This window comes from Bos javanicus, chromosome 15 (assembly GCF_032452875.1).
Source record: "Bos javanicus breed banteng chromosome 15, ARS-OSU_banteng_1.0, whole genome shotgun sequence".
NCBI classification, from domain to species: domain Eukaryota; kingdom Metazoa; phylum Chordata; class Mammalia; order Artiodactyla; family Bovidae; genus Bos; species Bos javanicus.
The window spans coordinates 41,333,114-41,349,898 of NC_083882.1; the positions used below are offsets into that span (position 1 = coordinate 41,333,114).

At 49.5% G+C, this 16,785-nt stretch overlaps 1 protein-coding gene across 2 annotated transcripts in view; it reads left to right on the forward strand.

Moving 5' to 3' along the window:
- Positions 1-16,785, forward strand: part of GALNT18 (polypeptide N-acetylgalactosaminyltransferase 18) — a 358,416-nt gene that overhangs the window by 181,831 nt on the left and 159,800 nt on the right. For both annotated transcript variants that reach the window (XM_061440790.1, XM_061440791.1), the window contains exon 3: positions 835-1,001. In XM_061440790.1, coding sequence (XP_061296774.1) covers positions 835-1,001 — 167 coding nt within the window. The remainder of the gene's footprint in view (positions 1-834; positions 1,002-16,785) is intronic.

Sequence of the window (16,785 nt, forward strand, 5' to 3'; positions counted from 1 at the left end):
TCCTTTGGATAAGAGACCTCCAAATGGACCTCCAAATGGGTTTCAATGGAGCTAGGGAGGAAATGGGACAATTAGGGGCAGTCTCTCACCTGACCACTTCTCCTTGAAGGGAGAGCCTTGGTGTAGAAGTAAGAAGACCAGAGTTGAGGTTTCATCTTGGCAGCTGACACATGGTGGGGACCTAGCCTCTCTGAGCCTTAGCATCTTTATCTGTGAAATGAGGTCCGAATTGTCTTTCTATTCCTCTATCATGGTGAGACTCTGCCTCTGGTTTCCACCTGTTTCTGGAGGCTCGATCCATAAGATGAAAGAGCCATAAGAGAGGCTCTAGGCAGCATTCCTTCTGGAGTGAGGCAGAGTGGATTCTGGCAGGAGTCTCTGGAAGGAGACATGTTTTTCTCCTGAAGCAGGTCATCTAAGGTCTGGCCTCATTTAAGCATTGGCTGTCATTTTGGAAAAACTAAGATTTTCTTTTGGTTGCATTTCCCATCCTATTGGATTTAGAAATACAGTGTCATTCTTCCAGTAAGCATTTGGTGACAGCCTGCTGGGTTCCAGGCCCTGTACCAGGGTCCAGTGATACAACTGTTCATCTGGGAGAGTTGTTGACAAATTCAGACTCTGTAGTGGGGCATACGGGTTTCAGTGGTTGAGGGTCTGTCTGCTGTGCACTTTGTGATTATCTTAAGTATATCAAAGAGAAGACCCCAGGGGAGAATCTGGACTCCTGAGCTTTCCAGCAAAGCTGGAGCCAAGACATGGGCGGGCCGGCACCTGGGGCGACGCCCGCTGAGTCAGTGACCTATCTAAGAGCCTGGCTGCTCTTCTTTCCAGGTGCCGCAACCTCTCGTTCCCCGACAGCCTCCCAGAGGTGAGCATCGTGTTCATCTTTGTCAATGAAGCACTCTCCGTGCTGCTGCGCTCCATCCACTCGGCCATCGAGCGCACACCTCCACACCTGCTCAAGGAGATCATCCTGGTGGATGACAACAGCAGTAACGGTGAGTGCCCAGCTCCCTGCCCTGTGCGGGCGTCTCAGCCTCCGTGCTTCTACAGGCTCTCCATGGCTCTTCCTTCTCTGGGATGTTGGCTCCTAGAGGAGAGGTTCATGAAGTTCATGAAGGTTCAGTCCATAGTTGCACTCTCTTCACGTTCCGGAGGGGCCTGGTCCCCAAGCTTTTCCTCGATGGCTGTCAACTCTCCCCTTCAACATCCTAGTGCAATGTGATGAGATAAATAGCCATGACCTCCACCCCCTCCATATACGCAGTGAGCCTTTCCGGTGACTCCTTTCTGTGAAGCATCATTCCGTTTTGCTCTGTGCCTTGGCCTTTGCCCAGAAGATTTTTCATTGACGTTGTCCTAGGTGGTGGCGACGGTGGAAGTGTTGATGGTGCTGGTGGTGGTCATAGTGGTGTTGATGCTGAGGATGGTAGAAAATATGAACTGCAATGACAGCAACAGAGCTGTTGAAAGTCTAGCTTTTTTTCTGCATCCCCTGCTCCACATTCCATCTGACCTGAGCAAAGCCCCAGGCGACCTGCAATCCCTTGTTGAAGCCCTCACAGCACTTCTCCCTTTCTCCAGCTACTACCAGGTGCCTCTTTCCCTTGGTACATATTCCATGACTTCTGATTCTTCCCATATATACCGTCTCCATAATATTTTCTGAACTTAGAGACCTTGCACTGAGACAGTTTGAGAACCATCTCTCCTGATAGGAGCTTTAATATGAATGTGCTATAGATAATACAACCTGGTCACAGGAGCACAGTCATTGGGCTTGTTATCTTTAGCATTTTCTCTGATGTCAGGTAGTAAATTTCCCAGTGAATCCATTGCTGTAATGAGAAGTTCAGATGAGCAATTTGTATTTTGTTATCAATTAAAGCTGAAACCTATCAGATAATTGAAATATTTTTAATCTCTATAAGCAAATTTTCTGTTTCATTTTATATCGTGCAGTAAGAAGTGTAGTGTGGTGTAGAAAGAAGGGACTTCTAGAGCTTTCTGAAGGGCAGTGCTTATGCATCATGTGACTCTCATCATTCCGTGGATGTGAAGGAAGGAAAAGGTGCCTCGGATGGCAGCAGGTAGGCAGAGGAGGCTTAAAGGTGATGGCCTTGTGAGGGAGACCTCGAGTAGGGAGACCTACCTATGCAGCTACCTGCCTGGCTCCAAGGAGTGGATGCTGAGAAAGCTCCCACTCCCCAGTGGCTAACACTGCAATTTTGTGACTAGCCTGCCCGTGAACCCTATCTTGCTCCAGCAAGGCCATCTGTTCTCTTGGCCTCTTACATTGTCAGGAGGCAAGGGATGGAAGAGCCGTCCTTCCAAGGGTGATGGTATCCCCCAAGCAAGAGGCATCCCCAGGCTCCATCCCACCCTGCTGCTGCTGCTGCTGCTAAGTTGCTTCAGTCGTGTCCGACTCTGTGCGACCCCATAGACAGCAACCCACCAGGCTCCCCCGTCCCTGGGATTCTCCAGGCAAGAACACTGGAGTGGGCTGCCATTTCCTTCTCCGATGCATGAAAGTGAAAAGTGAAAGTGAAGTCACGCAGTCATGTCCGACTCTTCATGACCCCATGGACTGCAGCCTACCAGGCTCCTCCATCCATGTGATTTTCCAGACAAGAGTACTGGAGTGGGGTGCCATTGCCTTCTCCATCCCACCCTACCTCCTCTCATCACAAAACAGAGAACAAAACATCAAGAAGAAGGAAATCTTGGAGTCTTTCATTTCATTCCCATGGTAAAAACTTTATTGTGGCCTGAAGGATGCTGTTTTGTCATTAATTCTTGTGGGAAAGAGGGGGAAAACTGAGATTGAGAAATTTAGATAAGGAAAGTGAGCTATATATAGAAGGTTTCATATTTGAATTTAAATGATTTGGACTTAATTTTCTAAATGGTGATAACCATATTTTGGTAAGAGGAGTTATACAGTCAGGACTGGGCAATGAAGGGCTTTGGATGTGTTTTATATCATTGTTTGGGGGAAAGAGACATCTTGAAGAAGGGAACTAGATGCATCGTAATTGCAGCCATATAGCAAGAAATTAAGGGGCCTGGAGCTGTGTTGGGTGTGGGGCCTGAGGGCGAGATATGAGCCTGAGAGGTTTTATAAAGGAAGCATCTATTGGATCTCTTGACTGAGAGAAGGCCAAAGGAGGGCTGGTAAATGATGACTCAGTCTCAAACCAGGGTGACAGAGGATGGTGGTCATTCCCAGGATAGGGGGCAGGAGGAAGAGTAGGTGGGTTCTTCATCAGATCAGAGATGGGGGGCATTTAAACCCAAAGCTCTGGGAAGTATTGAGTTGATGGCATAGTTAAGCACCTTGGTGATGATTACACAAGGCTACACTTGACAAAATTCCACAGGACTACAAGCACACACCCAGATGACTGCACATATTCCTGAAAAGACCTGGAGAAGCTTTGTGATGTTGGTAATGTCAGTGTCCTCATTTTGATATCATACTATAGTTGTGTAAGATGTTAACGTTGGGGGAGGCTGGGTGAAAGGTTCATGGGACCTCCTTGTGTACTTCTGTGTACTTTCCTGTGAGTCTGTAATTACTTCAAAATACAAATCAAGCAAAAGCCTTCCCAGAAGATTCTAACCCAGAAAGTTTGTGATGGAATCTGACCATCTCTGCTTTTCAGAGCATCCTTGACTATTCTGTTACACAGCTCTGGTTGAGAATCTCTGGTTTAACAAATAGGATGCATGTGCTGAGTTCCAGTGCATGATGTGAAGGGAAAGAACTCTCAAGTCCGAAGTCATGGGTTCTAGGACCCTCTCCATTATGGGTGAGTGACCACAGAAACTTTCCTCAACCTCTCAGAGTCTCAGTTCCTTCCTCTGTAAACAGGGATGGTTATCCTCTCTTGCTTACCTCACCTGCCTGACATGGTCAAGGATCTCACTGTGAGTTGAGCAACCATCATCATTACCCCTCTCCAGCCCCCACCTCTGTTCCCAGGAGACTGCATCACAGATGGCCAACCGCACACTGGAGCCTGATAAGAAAGTATGGGGACACGAATGGGGAGTCTTGTACACACATTAATTACAGCTTTTGGTTGGGAGGAAAGGATGGAAAACTGAAGAGGAGAGAACAAAAGAAGTAGAAGTTTGAGAGGATGCCGAGGATAAGGTGTTTAGGAGTCAGGAGGAAGAGAGTTAGATGATAGAGACAGAGAGGGAATGGCCAGGTGAATCTGGAGGGCAAGCCAGACTCTGAGGACAAAGAGAATTTCAGAAACAAGCCACCTCTTTGACTAAGCCCAAGGCATTCAAAGGGCTCCCCTTGTGGCTCAGCTGGTAAAGAATCCACCTGCAATATGGGAGACCCGGGTTCGATCCCTGGGTTGGGAAGATCCCCTGGAGAAGGGAAAGGCTTACCAACTCCAATATTCTGGCCTAGAGAATTCCATGAGCTGTATAGTCCATGGGGTTGCAAAGAGTAGGACACGACTGAGCAACTTTCACTTTCACAGGTAAGTGGAAGGACACAGAGTCTAGGAAGAAGCCATTAGATCTGAGGGGTGCAGAGCATGGAAATCTTAGTGGGGAAGGGTGGGAGTGGGGCTGCAGAAGCCAGATGAAGAGTAGCTGGAAGGTAGATGCTTCCATCAGGGATGTTGACTGCGAAGGAGAATCAGGAGCCGAGGAGCTGGAGCGATGTTTTCCACCGATTAACCATGGTCTGCGGTCATGACCCAGGATGACAGGCCTAGTCATAACCATACACATGCACACACAACTGAAACGAAACTTTCAAGAGACAATAGTTAACTCCTATAATGTGCAAGGCTCTCTGATTCGCTCTACTGTAATTTGGCCTATGTTATTCATTTCTATTGTCTTCTATTGTACTGTGCTGTGTTACGTTGTGTTCCTCTCTCTTTTTGAAAGGCAGATTGTTCTCGTGACTCTGACTGCACATTGGAATCGCTTGGAGGGCTTTTAAGAAATCTAGGGGTGTCATGCCTTAGCTCTAGTAATTTAATTGCTCTGGAGAGGGAACATATGAGGCCCTTGGTCTGGGGAGGACGCGCCTGAGGCAAAAGTGAGGACAGCCTCTGAGAAGGGAGGAGAGGATGGGACCCAGAGCATAGAAACCGGGCTTGCCTCTGGGAAGAAAGAGCAGATGGGCGAATGGGAAGGGAGCTGGAGGCAATGAAGGGTTGGCCCCTGTGGGGAATGGGCTGGAGATCTGACCAGTAATGGGTCTCCCTGAGACCAGCCTGCTCTGAGCTCTCAAGGAGGGGCAGCCGAGACATTGAGACTGTGGCTCTTGGAGGAAGGGGCCACCTCTAGCCTTAGCCGAGGGCTGCTCTGAGAGCCCAGCCTGACGGAGAAGGTGGCTCTGGCCGTATCCTTGGAGGACTCCCTCTAGGGCATCAGCCCACTCAGCACCGGACTTTCATTGATTTGACATCAGGCCAACTCAGCTCAGCTAACATTCATAGGGTGCCCAGCCTGGGCCAAGGGCGTGGAGGGAGTGACGGGTCAGATCCAGTCCCTGCCATCAAGGAATCCTGTGATTAAAAGCCAAGTGGGATGAGACATAACAGGACTTGGTTTCCGGTCTCAGTTCTGGCACTTGCCAGCCGCGAGCCTTTCCTGTGGTTTTCTTTCGTGCCCTGTGTAGCCATCAGGCTTTGCCCCTCCCTGTCTGCTCGATGGTCACCGAGGACACTCGGTAATAAGGGTGAACGTGCCGCAAGCTGCAAAGAGAGCGCTAAGGAAGAGTTAAAATGAGAGCACTAAAACAACAACGATAATAGCTGCCGTGCGGCCCCCAGTTAGAGGCAACCCAGGCTTTTCTTTCTTTGCGAAATAAGTGTGCCCTGGTGAGAAGAGCCGGAATTCACATTAGGCCAGCTATTTAGTTCCAGTTCTTTCTAGCTTCTTCCCAGCTGTGTGTTCTTAACTTCTGTGAACCCTATTTTCCTTATCTATAAAATTGAGATGTCTAATTCTTACCTCTGGGATTGTTTGGAGGCTTGAATGAGATAATGCATGATGGAAGTGATGCTGGTGTTTAAAACTCTAAGTGAAGCCTGAAGCCAGAGGACTGAGCTTCCAGAGACCGTCTACAAGGTGGTTGTCACAGGTTCTGTATGTGCTGGTGCCTCGTGTTCGCCAACTGCCCCCAGACCCCCAAGGGCACCTTTGCTTTGGGGTCAGGCTTGTGTTTTCACACACAAAAAAACAGGGCAGTCGATCACTGCTTTCTTCATCCACGCCACTCGAAACCTTTATCTTCGTCCCGGAAGTCAAGGACTGAAGTTTCTGCGGGTGGTCCTTGTGTAGGACTTGGAGTCCCTGTCCTTCGCCACCTTGGCCATTTCCTGCACAAGCTCCACTCTTTCAGGGGCTGGCACCTGTGTAGGATGCCGTCAGTCCTCTAAAGTGGCCTCAGACGGAGAATTATACCAGGCACATTCTTGATTCAGGACATTTGCACTTGCTTCCACTGGTGACGCTAATGGTAAAGAACCCATCTGCCGATACAGACATAGGTGAGTTCGATCCCTGGGTCAAGAAGATCCCCTGGAGGAGGGCATGGCAAGCCACTCCAGTATTCTTGCCTGGAGAATTCCATGGACAGAGGAGCCTGATGGGCTACAGTCCATGGGGTCACACAGAGTTGGACACACTGAAGCAACTTAGCATGCACACACTCCCCTGCCTTCTGGAATGCTCTTACCCTCTGATACTGCACCACTTGTTCCTTTACCCCTTCAAATGTTGCAAATGACACATTATTAAAATAGCAGCCTTAACCCCTGTCTCTCTTCATCCCTTCAGCGCTTCTTTTCTTCGACAGTATCTGTCACCTTCTGGTACACTGTACTCACTTAGTTACTCTCCCTTATTTATTTGTACATTTTCCCTCCACTAGTATGCATGTTCCATGAAGACAGGGACATTTGTTTTGTTCATTGCTGTGTCCCCAGCACCTACAATGGTGCTTGATTCTTGTAGGTGTTCAGTAAATATTGATTCAGTGAAAGAATGCATGTGGATTCTGTAGCCTGAGACAAGGCTTGGAATCTGCACATCAATAAGCACCCCAGAGCATTCTGATGCAATGGGACCTTCTCCGGGAATCACAGTTCTAATTTCTGTCTCCCATCATCCTGTGTGCTGCAGCTGAGGAGCCTGGGACAGCAGGCACTTCAGAGCCTCCGGGGCTAGCCTGGCAGTAGGCACTGCTGGGTGGAGTATGTCTTCCTGGGGCGGGGCCCTTGGGACCCTCTCTGCTGCATCCTAGGGAGATGGCAGGAATGGGGAAGGGGTGCAGCGCAGAAGGGGAGCTTTTGCGGTTACACCATCATGGCCTGACCTCAGGTTCTACGCATGGAGTCAGATGGCCAGCCTGAGCCTCCTCTCTTCCATGTTACCCAGCCCCTGCAGGCGTTCCTGACAGTGGCTGCCAGGCTGCCTGCCCTACTACTCTAAGGCAGTGTCTCAAAGCAATGGTTGGAACACAACTCAGAGCCTCCTGGTTTTAATTACTGTGCTTTGCACTGAATCCCAATGGGCCAATGTCTTTAGCTGGGACTGAGTGATTCAACCTTTATAGACCTTCAGAGGAAAGGAAGCACCAGGACTTGCAGCTGATAAAATCATCTCTGCCTTTGATTCTTGGCTTTCATTCACTTGATCGTTCACTTCATTCATTCGTCCCCTCAACAGGTTTTTAATGGCTACATACTTTGTGCCAAGTACTCTAACTCACAGCTAAACATTTACCTCCACATCACCCACCCCACACACATTGTGAACACTCTCATGAGACTCAGGTATTCAGCACGTGGCCCAGAACAGGTGCTCGATGAACATGAGCCCTTTCCGGCTCTCTCACCAGCTGCCCCAGAGTCACCCCATCCCACAATCCAGCCACCCCCACTGCTTTTGCTCTGCTCAGTTTCTCTGTTTCCTTTCTTAACTCATGTTTTCTTTTAATAAAGTTGAAAAATCAGGCAGTCTTCTTTCATGCTACTTGAAATTGCAAAATGAGTCTGAATTTTGTGACTAAAAGCACATCAAAGCCATGGTGATATCAAATACTCTTTTAAGCATCTCGTTCCCTGGAGATTTTGGTCAGCACGTGGTTGGCAGTGACTTGCCCAGCCCACACCAGCCTGATGCTTGTGCTCTTCTCTTGCCTTCCAACACGAGAAGGCCAGTTCCCAGCACCTCGCATGCTTCAGCTGGGATGGAGCTGTCTCCTGGGCAGTGGATAGCCTTCGCCCAGGGATCCAGCCTTCACACTGGCCATGTTTGCTCAAAGCCTTCCACACCTTCTGGCAGGAGGAGGCTTAGAAGTATGCAGGCCTTGAGATACAGGCCAAACGGACTCTCCCCCTGGTTGCTCGGATGGTAAAGAGTCTGCCTGCAATGCAGGAGACCTGGGTTCGATTCCTGGGAAGATCTCCTGGAGAAGGAGATCCACTCCAGCATTCTTGCCTGGAAAATCTCATGAAAGGAGAAGCCTGGCGGGCTACAGTCCATGGGGTCACAAAGAGTTGGACATGATGACTGAGTGACTAACACTTTCCCCCACCACAGTGTCAGGAGGCAGGCAGGCTGACAGGCCAGCCCCAGCTGGCTCTCTGGAGGGAACCAGTGTCTGCATCAGGCAGAGACTGGCCAGGGCCCCACAGTATGTGAGTGGCAGAGGCCGGGTGGGACCTCGGGTCTCCTGACTCCTTCCAAGGCTTGCTGCTCAACTCCACACTGTGTCCCTGCTTGGTCCAGTGGCCAGTCTTTCTGCTGTCTGCACTGTACATGGACATGTGGCCCACGGCCAGGCCCCTCAGGCTTGCTCACGGTGACTGTGGGACCTGCTTAGTCGTCTTCTGGGAATGATACTCATCCCTCCCCTCCAGCCCCTTTGCCAGCTCCGGGCTTCAGGGTCCACTCCCAGGCCACTGCTTCCAGGCAGTCTGGCATCACTCTGTGCTACTCCCCCTGCTGGCTGGATCAGGTTTGTGCCAGAGACTATTCTAAGAAACTTTTCATAAATTAATCAGCACTCTGTGGCAATGGTAAGGACCATGATTAATATCATTTTATATAAGAAGGAAATAGGCACAAAAGAGTTGAGGAACGTGTCCAGAGTCACACAGAGGTAGAGTTTGCACCTAGGCTGTCTGGCCTCAGAGCCTGCTGCACCCTGGACTATTAAACAAGGCTGCCTCTGGTGCACTGTGGGTTTCTGACTCGAATTTTACCCTCATTCTCTTACCTCCATACACTCCACAAAGAGAGATGTTTGGCAGCAGGGTGAGTGAAGGAGGAGGTGAAGAAGGCCCTGAAGAGAAGGTGTGGCCATCTCCTCAGCTGGAGCTCTGCCCTGGGCTCGGTAAGAAGGAGGGACATTGCGCAGAGGCTTCTAGGCTCAGAGTTGAGAGGTAACAGGTGGAGTTGGCAGCCGTGCTTTAGGTCACCTTGTGAGAGGGAGTCAGCTTCATGTTTTCTTTGAAATAGAGGAAAGTTGATATGCTTGTGTGTGCACACATACATGTGCATGTGAACACATGTGGATGAGTGGGTACAAACCTGTGCGTGTGCATTTATACATGTGATCATGTGTAAGTGCTGTGAGCAAGCACGTATGTACCTGGTGTCTTAGTCCGTCTGGGCTGCTGTAACAAAACACGGTGATCTGAGTGGCTTAAACAGTAGGGGTTTACTTCTCATGTTCTGGAGTCTGGGAAGTCCAAGATCAAGGTACTAGCAGATTCAGTGTCTGCTGAGAGCCTGCTTCCTGGCTCATAGACAGCTGCCTTCTCTCCGTGTCCTCACATGGCCCTCCTTGGTGCCTGGGTGTGGAGAGAGCTAAGCTCTGGTGTCTTCTCCTCTTCCTATAAGGGCACTAATCCCATTATGCGGGCTCCACCCCTGTGACCTCCTCTAAACCCAATTACCTTCCAAAGGGCCCACCTTCAGATACCTTCACCTTGGGGGTTAGGACTTGAATATATGGTTCTGGGGACACATGCATTCAGTCCACAATGCTGGGCTTGTGTGTGCACATGTGAGCTGAGGTGTGCAAGTCCCCACCCACTGTGGTTTAGCCCCTTCCACCACTACCCAGGACATCTTCAGAATCCTGCTGAATGATAGGTTATCGTACAACTGTGAATCGTTGTTATTTTTAATTGTTGGTAAGAAAACCACAGTGTAGTGACAAAATAGAATCAGAGCTGCCAGCTTGCTTGCCACCAGCTGCTGGGTCCCCCTGCACTTCCCGGAAAGCCCCCATCATCCCTTGGCCCAGAGCCTGCCTAATCATTGTTTAATGTTTCAAAGATGCTGTCCTACACGAGAGATACCCATTCCAGGCTGTAAAAATACCAACAGCTTTGTGTGCAGCTGGAATAATTGCAAAAATTAAAAAAGCAGAGAAAAAGAATGGTCCAACAGTATTGTGCTTTATGGAGCTTAAAGAATCCCATATAGCTAATCTAATTACAGCCAAGGCTCAGGCAGCTTAAAGGTGTTTATACAACCAGGCATGTGGGCCGTCAGCCAGCTCAGCAGAAGGCTGCTTGTCACCACCCACCCCTGTGCCTTTGACCAGTGTGACTTCAGGGTCACGCCCACATACCCAGGAGCTGATACCCAGCAACCTCGAGATGGAGGCGTGGGTGCGTGCTAAGCCACTTCAGTCACGTCTCTTTGTGACGCTATAGACTGTAGCCCACCAGGCTCCTATGTCCACGGGATTCTCCAGGCAAGAGTACTGAAGTGGGTTGCTATGCCCTCCTCCAGGGGTCTTCCTGACCCAGGGATCGAACCCACATCTTCTGTGTCTCCTGAATTGGCAGGCAGATTCTTTACCACTAGTGCCACCTGGGACATAGCTGGTCCTGAATCCTACAAGAGTCCTGGAGGCTCTCACTGTTGCTCCTTATGCCTGGGGCTGCCTCTCCCTGACAAAATTCATCCTTCATCACCAGCCTGAGAGTTACTCTTGGCTGTGGCCACAGATTCGTGTCTTCGCATGTCATCCGGCAGCACTCTCCTGAGGACACGGCTTACACGACTCGAGTTCCTGGCTGCTCTGAGCAGCACTGCCCACCCCTCCCTGCCTACTCAGGCCCTGATCGTCAGACTGAGTCTGCTTTGGCCAGTGGCTGTGGGGGTAGAAGGGAGTCAGATAACTATCTCTGGCAGATTCCATCATGTTAGCATCTGGTCACACCCCACATGGTCCTCGGGTTGTGCCCTTCACCAGGGCACCCAGCTGAGAGTCATCAGTCCCCTGCAGGGATGCAGCTTTGTTCAAATACTCCCCGAGGGCCTGGATCCGCATCTCTTCCTGGCTAGCCCTCTTCCTTGAGAGATTGGACCCTGTTCCCTGTACCACCAGGTGCTGGGGTCCCACTCTGCTGGTTTGCTCCACCTTCCTTCCTGCATCCTGGGGGCTGGGACCTCCCACTGATAGGCCGCTCCACCTGAAACCATGTGCTCAGTTGCTTAGTTGTGTCCGACTCTTTTACAACTCCATGGACTGTAGCCTACCAGGCTTCCATGTCCAGAGGATTTCTTCAGGCAAGAATACTGGAGTGGGTTGCCGTTTCCTCCTCCAGGGTTATCTTCCCTACTCGGGGATTGAACCCACTTCTCTTGAGTCTCTTACACTGGTAGGCAGATTCTTTACCACTGAGCCACCCAAAAGAGCATCCTTAGTCCGTGATGCCTCGGCGTGCCTGGCCCTGGGAACACTGCCTCTTTGTAGGCCTGCCCCAGACCTCTGTCAGTTTCTCCAGCTCTAACCTGTGTGGCTGTCAGCCACCTCTCTGTCCTCACCAGCCACTCTGTTGAGGCCCTGGCATGTCACACAGCTGAGCCTGCTTGAGTCTGGCTATGGTGTGGATGGGTGGTTCATCACCGTTTTGTGTTCCTTTGCCAATAAAGGAAACTGACTTCAGTAACCAGGAATTCCTTAAAATATTCCCCTGCTGACCAAGAACAACCCCAGGAGGGCAAAATGCCTGCCTTCTCTGTAGCTCATGAGCCACCTGGAAGCAGTCTGCACAAGGGAGCTTTGGACCATTTTGCTTTACAGACTGGCCAAGGTGACCAGTATTTGGCTAACAAAGCCAGCAGGAACCAGATACCAATGGTGCTCTTCCTCTGGTCAGCTGGGTGGCCATCTGTCGACGGGGAAATTCCTGGAGCTGGAGCACTGAGCCAAGTGTGGGAGGACCCAGGAGAGGTGTCTCTTGCCCTCAGGTCAGGGGTCCTGCTTCCCGCAGCTGGGAGGCAAGCTGCCCTTGGCAAAGGCCAGGGACACACTGGCCCAGCCTGTGGTGCGGCCAGCAGGAAAGGTCTCCTTGTCCACTCCTGGCCCACAGCCTATCTTGTTCAGCAGCTTGAAAAGACAAACTGGTGCTGAAGACAAGCCAAGCTGAACACCAGGCCATGCAGTGAGCTCACATCCCGCCCCTCACCCCCCACTTCCCAGTAGTGGAAAGCGCTCAAAGCACAATCAATCAAATACTGATAGCAAATCTGTGGAGGGTGGAATGTCTTCTGGTGGGACTGGTTTCCTGAAAGACTACCCCAAACCACACAGTGACCCAAATGTCCTCCAGCATCTCCTGGGCCTGAGCGCTCAGCAAGAAGAGGTGTGAATGCACGAGAGTTGGCACCCACAGCTGGAGAGCCAGCTGCCACCCAGATCTGTCCTGCCTGTTAGCCTTCAGAGTCTGTGGGAGACCAGCACCCCCCGGTTGGATGTTGGGTGGGAGGTTATGCTGAAAATAATGCTGGGGTGGGGGAAGCCAGTACAAATAACTGGGGCCAGGGGGTCCAATAGCAGGTATGGATTCACTGTGGCAGGGGCCGGGCATAGGGCTGTTTGGGTTTTGTTTTTATTTACCGGGGCCCTAATCTAGTCTTGGGCTCATGCTCGGTCACTCAGTCATATCTGACTCTTTGGGACCCCATGGACTGTAGTCCATCAGGTTCCTCTGTCCAAGGGATTTTTCCAGGCAGGAATACTAGAGTGGGTTGCCATTTCTTTCTCCAGGGGATTTTCCTGACCAAGGGATCGAACCCACGTCTCCAGTATTGGCAGGTGGATTCTTTACCACTGAGCCATCTGGGAAGCCCAATCTAGACTCAGGGGCTCTAAATTGTAGAACAACTCCTTAAAAAAAAATTTTTTTTTTAGAGACTGCCTTGCTTGTCTGCTCAAGCCCATAGATACTTATTCCTGTTCTGTTCCATAAGTCATGCACATGCATACATTTGGCAAACCAAGCACCAGGCTCTAAGCTTGGCATAGGGGAGGCAGAGGTGAACTGGATGTGGTTCCCTACTTCAGGCGAGTTCTAGAGGATGGAAGCAAGTAGTACATACAGTCTATGGCTCTCTTTTGACACTGATGCAAAAATGAGATTCTCATTTCTAGCTGTTTTTAAAAGCCCATATCTCAGGAGCTCTAGATGTAAGTCGAATTTTAGGGAGAAAGGGTCTGAACAGAAAGAAACCAGGGGGATGTGAGATCAGTGGGCAAGAAGGGTGAGTTGAGTAGCACTGATGGAAGGCTGGTTTATGAGACAGCACACAGTTGCCCTTTGACCCCGCCTGTGCTGCTGGAGTGGGGGCTTGATTTTTCATCTAACCAAGTAGGGCACACCCTACCAAGTAGGGTACCAGCACATATGGCTCCATTGATTTGTTCCTCCCTGGCCCCTGTACTATGACTTCCAGTGGCTTCCCCTGGCTTAGACGCTTTTCCACTGAGCCCCTGACCTGTGGTAGAGATGTGTGACCTAGCTCACTTTGTGGGTTCCTCCCCTACCTGGATGAGCTTCCCTTACGGGGCACCGGGCAGCTTGAAGCAAGCTAAAATGTAAATATAGCCCTAAAATGTAGTTCAAGGTCCTCATTTTACTGGAGGAAAAACTGAGATCCAGAGCAATGTCACACACCTGATCACTGGCATAGCCGGAGACTGACCCTGCTCAGTGCTTTGCTGACGGTACTCACGCATTCATTCAACAAATGCTCAGGGAGCGTGAGGCATCACACTCAGCACCAATGATCCGAGGACAGGGGAGGAATAGTTTCCGCTCCCAGAGAGCTCCCAGTCTAGGGCAGCTGATAAACCACAGACACAGCCATTATGCACAATGTAAAAATGTCTGCCACCAGTCACAAGTGAAGGGGAGAGTGCTGGGGGAGACCAGGGAGAGGTTTCAGTCATTCTGGGAAGTCTTCCTGGAAGAACTGGCATTTGAGCTGGGCCTTGGGGATTGAATGGGATTGAGGGGGTAAAAGACAAGCTGCCTTTTTTGGTGTGTGTCTCTAATTAGACTTTACGGAGGAGGAAATGGCAACCCACTCCAGTATTCTTGCCTGGGAAATCCCATGGACAGAGGAACCTGGTGGGCTACAGTCCATGGATTTGCAAAGAGTCAGACACAACTTAGCGACTGAACAGCAACAACTAGACTTTATGGAAGGTGACAGCATGATCATGTGTTGGGCATCTGATTTGATCCAAGCAATGTGCTAGGGACTTGTCGCACTGTATTCTTTAATTTTTCCAGTATTTTTACCCACTTTATAGATGAGGAAACTGAGACTCAGTAGTTACTTAGTCTGAACAAAAGTTTCTTCTTTGATTCCTTCTCTTTCCCACAAGGCTCGCACAGTGCCTTGTGCCCCACCAACACTCTGGTGATTCGTTAGTGAATCTGATGATTGAATGAAAATGGAGACAGAGATGGGGGTAGAGCATTTGCAAAGCCATAGGGAAGGCAGCATCCTGCTTCCTTAGACAACATGGAGCTAAGGGCTATTTAGGATTTCGGTCATCAGAATAAATGTCTTCCCCTTTCATATATACACCCTGCCTCCACGCTGGTAGGTTCTTAGCCTAGGCAAATGCTATGTAATCAGAGCTACCATTTGTTTCTAAGCATCTTTGATGTGTTACTTTGTTTAATTGAAAGAACAACCAAATGAGGTAGGTATTGTGTTTTTTTTTTAATTTATTTTTAATTGAAGGATAATTGCTTTACAATATTGTGTTGGTTTCTGCCGTACAACAACTGTGAATCAGCCACAAGTATACATATGTCCCTTCCCTCTTGAGCCTCCCACCCACCACCCACCCCATCACACCCCTCTAGGTTGTCCCAGAGCACCAGGTTGAGCTCTCTGTGTTTATACAACTTCCCACTGGCTGTCTGTTTTACATATGGCAGTGTATATGTTTCAGTGCTACTCTCTCAGTCCGTGCCACCCTCTCCTTCCCCCGCTGTGCCCATGTCTGTTCACTGTGTCTGTGCCCCTATTCCTGCCCTGCAGATAGGTTCATCAGTACCGTTTTTCTAGATTCCGTGTATATGTGTTGTGCCGTGTGCTCAGTCGTGTCTGACTCCTTGTGACCCCATGGACTGTAGCCTTTCAGGCTCCTTTGTTCATGGAATTTTCCAGGTAAGAGTACTGGAATGCGTTGCCATTTCCTACTCCAGAGGATCTTCCTGACCCAGGAATCAAACCTGTATCTCCACATTGCAGGCACATTCTTTACCCACTGAGCCACTGGAGCTTTATGATATTTTTCTCTTTCTGACTTGCTTCACTCTGTATGACAGGCTCTAGGTTCATCCACCTCACTAAAACTGACTTAAATTTGTTCCTTTTTATGGCTGAGTAATAATAGCCCGTTGTATGTATGTACCACACCTTCTTTATCCATTCATCTCTTGATGGACATCTAGGTTGCTTCCATGTCTTGGCTATTGTAAATAATGCTGCAATGAGCAGTGGTGGATTGTCTTTTTCAATTATGATTTTCTCAGGGTATATGCCCAGTAGTGGGATTGCTGGGTCACATGGTAGTTGTATTTTTAGATTTTAAGGAATCTCCATACTGTTCTCTGTAGTGGCTGTATCAATTTACATTCCCACCAACAGTGCAAGAGGCTTCCCTTTTCCCCACACCCTCTCCAGCATTTATTGCTTATGGATTGTTTGATGACGACCATTCTGACTGATGTGAAGTGATACCTCTTTGTAGTTTTGATTTGCATTTCTCTAATAAGGAGAGATGTTAAGCACCTTTTCATGTGTTTATTGGCCATCTGTATGTCTTCTTTGGAGAAATGTCTGTTTAGGTCTTCTGCTCATTTCACAGACGACAGCATCAAGGCTTGGAAAAGCTACAGATGACACAGCTAAGAAACGCAGAGCCAGCATCTGAACCAAGTTGGATCTGGCTGTAGAACCTGAGCACTTAACCTAGTCACTGTATTCAGGGGTCCTAAACTCAGTTACCCATCAAGGCTGGATATATAATGTGAATGGAGGAGGTGAGGCAATGAGGACTGGTGGGGACGGTGGTGAACAAGAGAATGAGCCCAAGTTCAGCTCAGAGAGGCAGCCAATGCTGGGTGTAGCCTATTCCTAGCCTGCAAGACCTGCTGACTTTTTTTCCAAGTTGGAAATAATACTTTCATGTTTGGTGGGCTGAACAAGCCAGGTGGGCAGGTCAGATATGGTTGTATCTGGCTGTCTACAGCCTGATCATGTTCACTGCCAATCTGAGAAATAGAAGCTTCTCTAGAGGTGCTCTTTAACTCAGACATCCTTAGTGAGAACCTCATCTCACACTCACTCCCTCTCACATTTGCTGGTTCCCACATCTCAGAAAGCAGCCAGTCCAGGTAGGCTAACCTAGAGAAGTCTTTGTGCAGTCTCCCTTCATTGCAGGCACAGTTTAAGAAATTCACA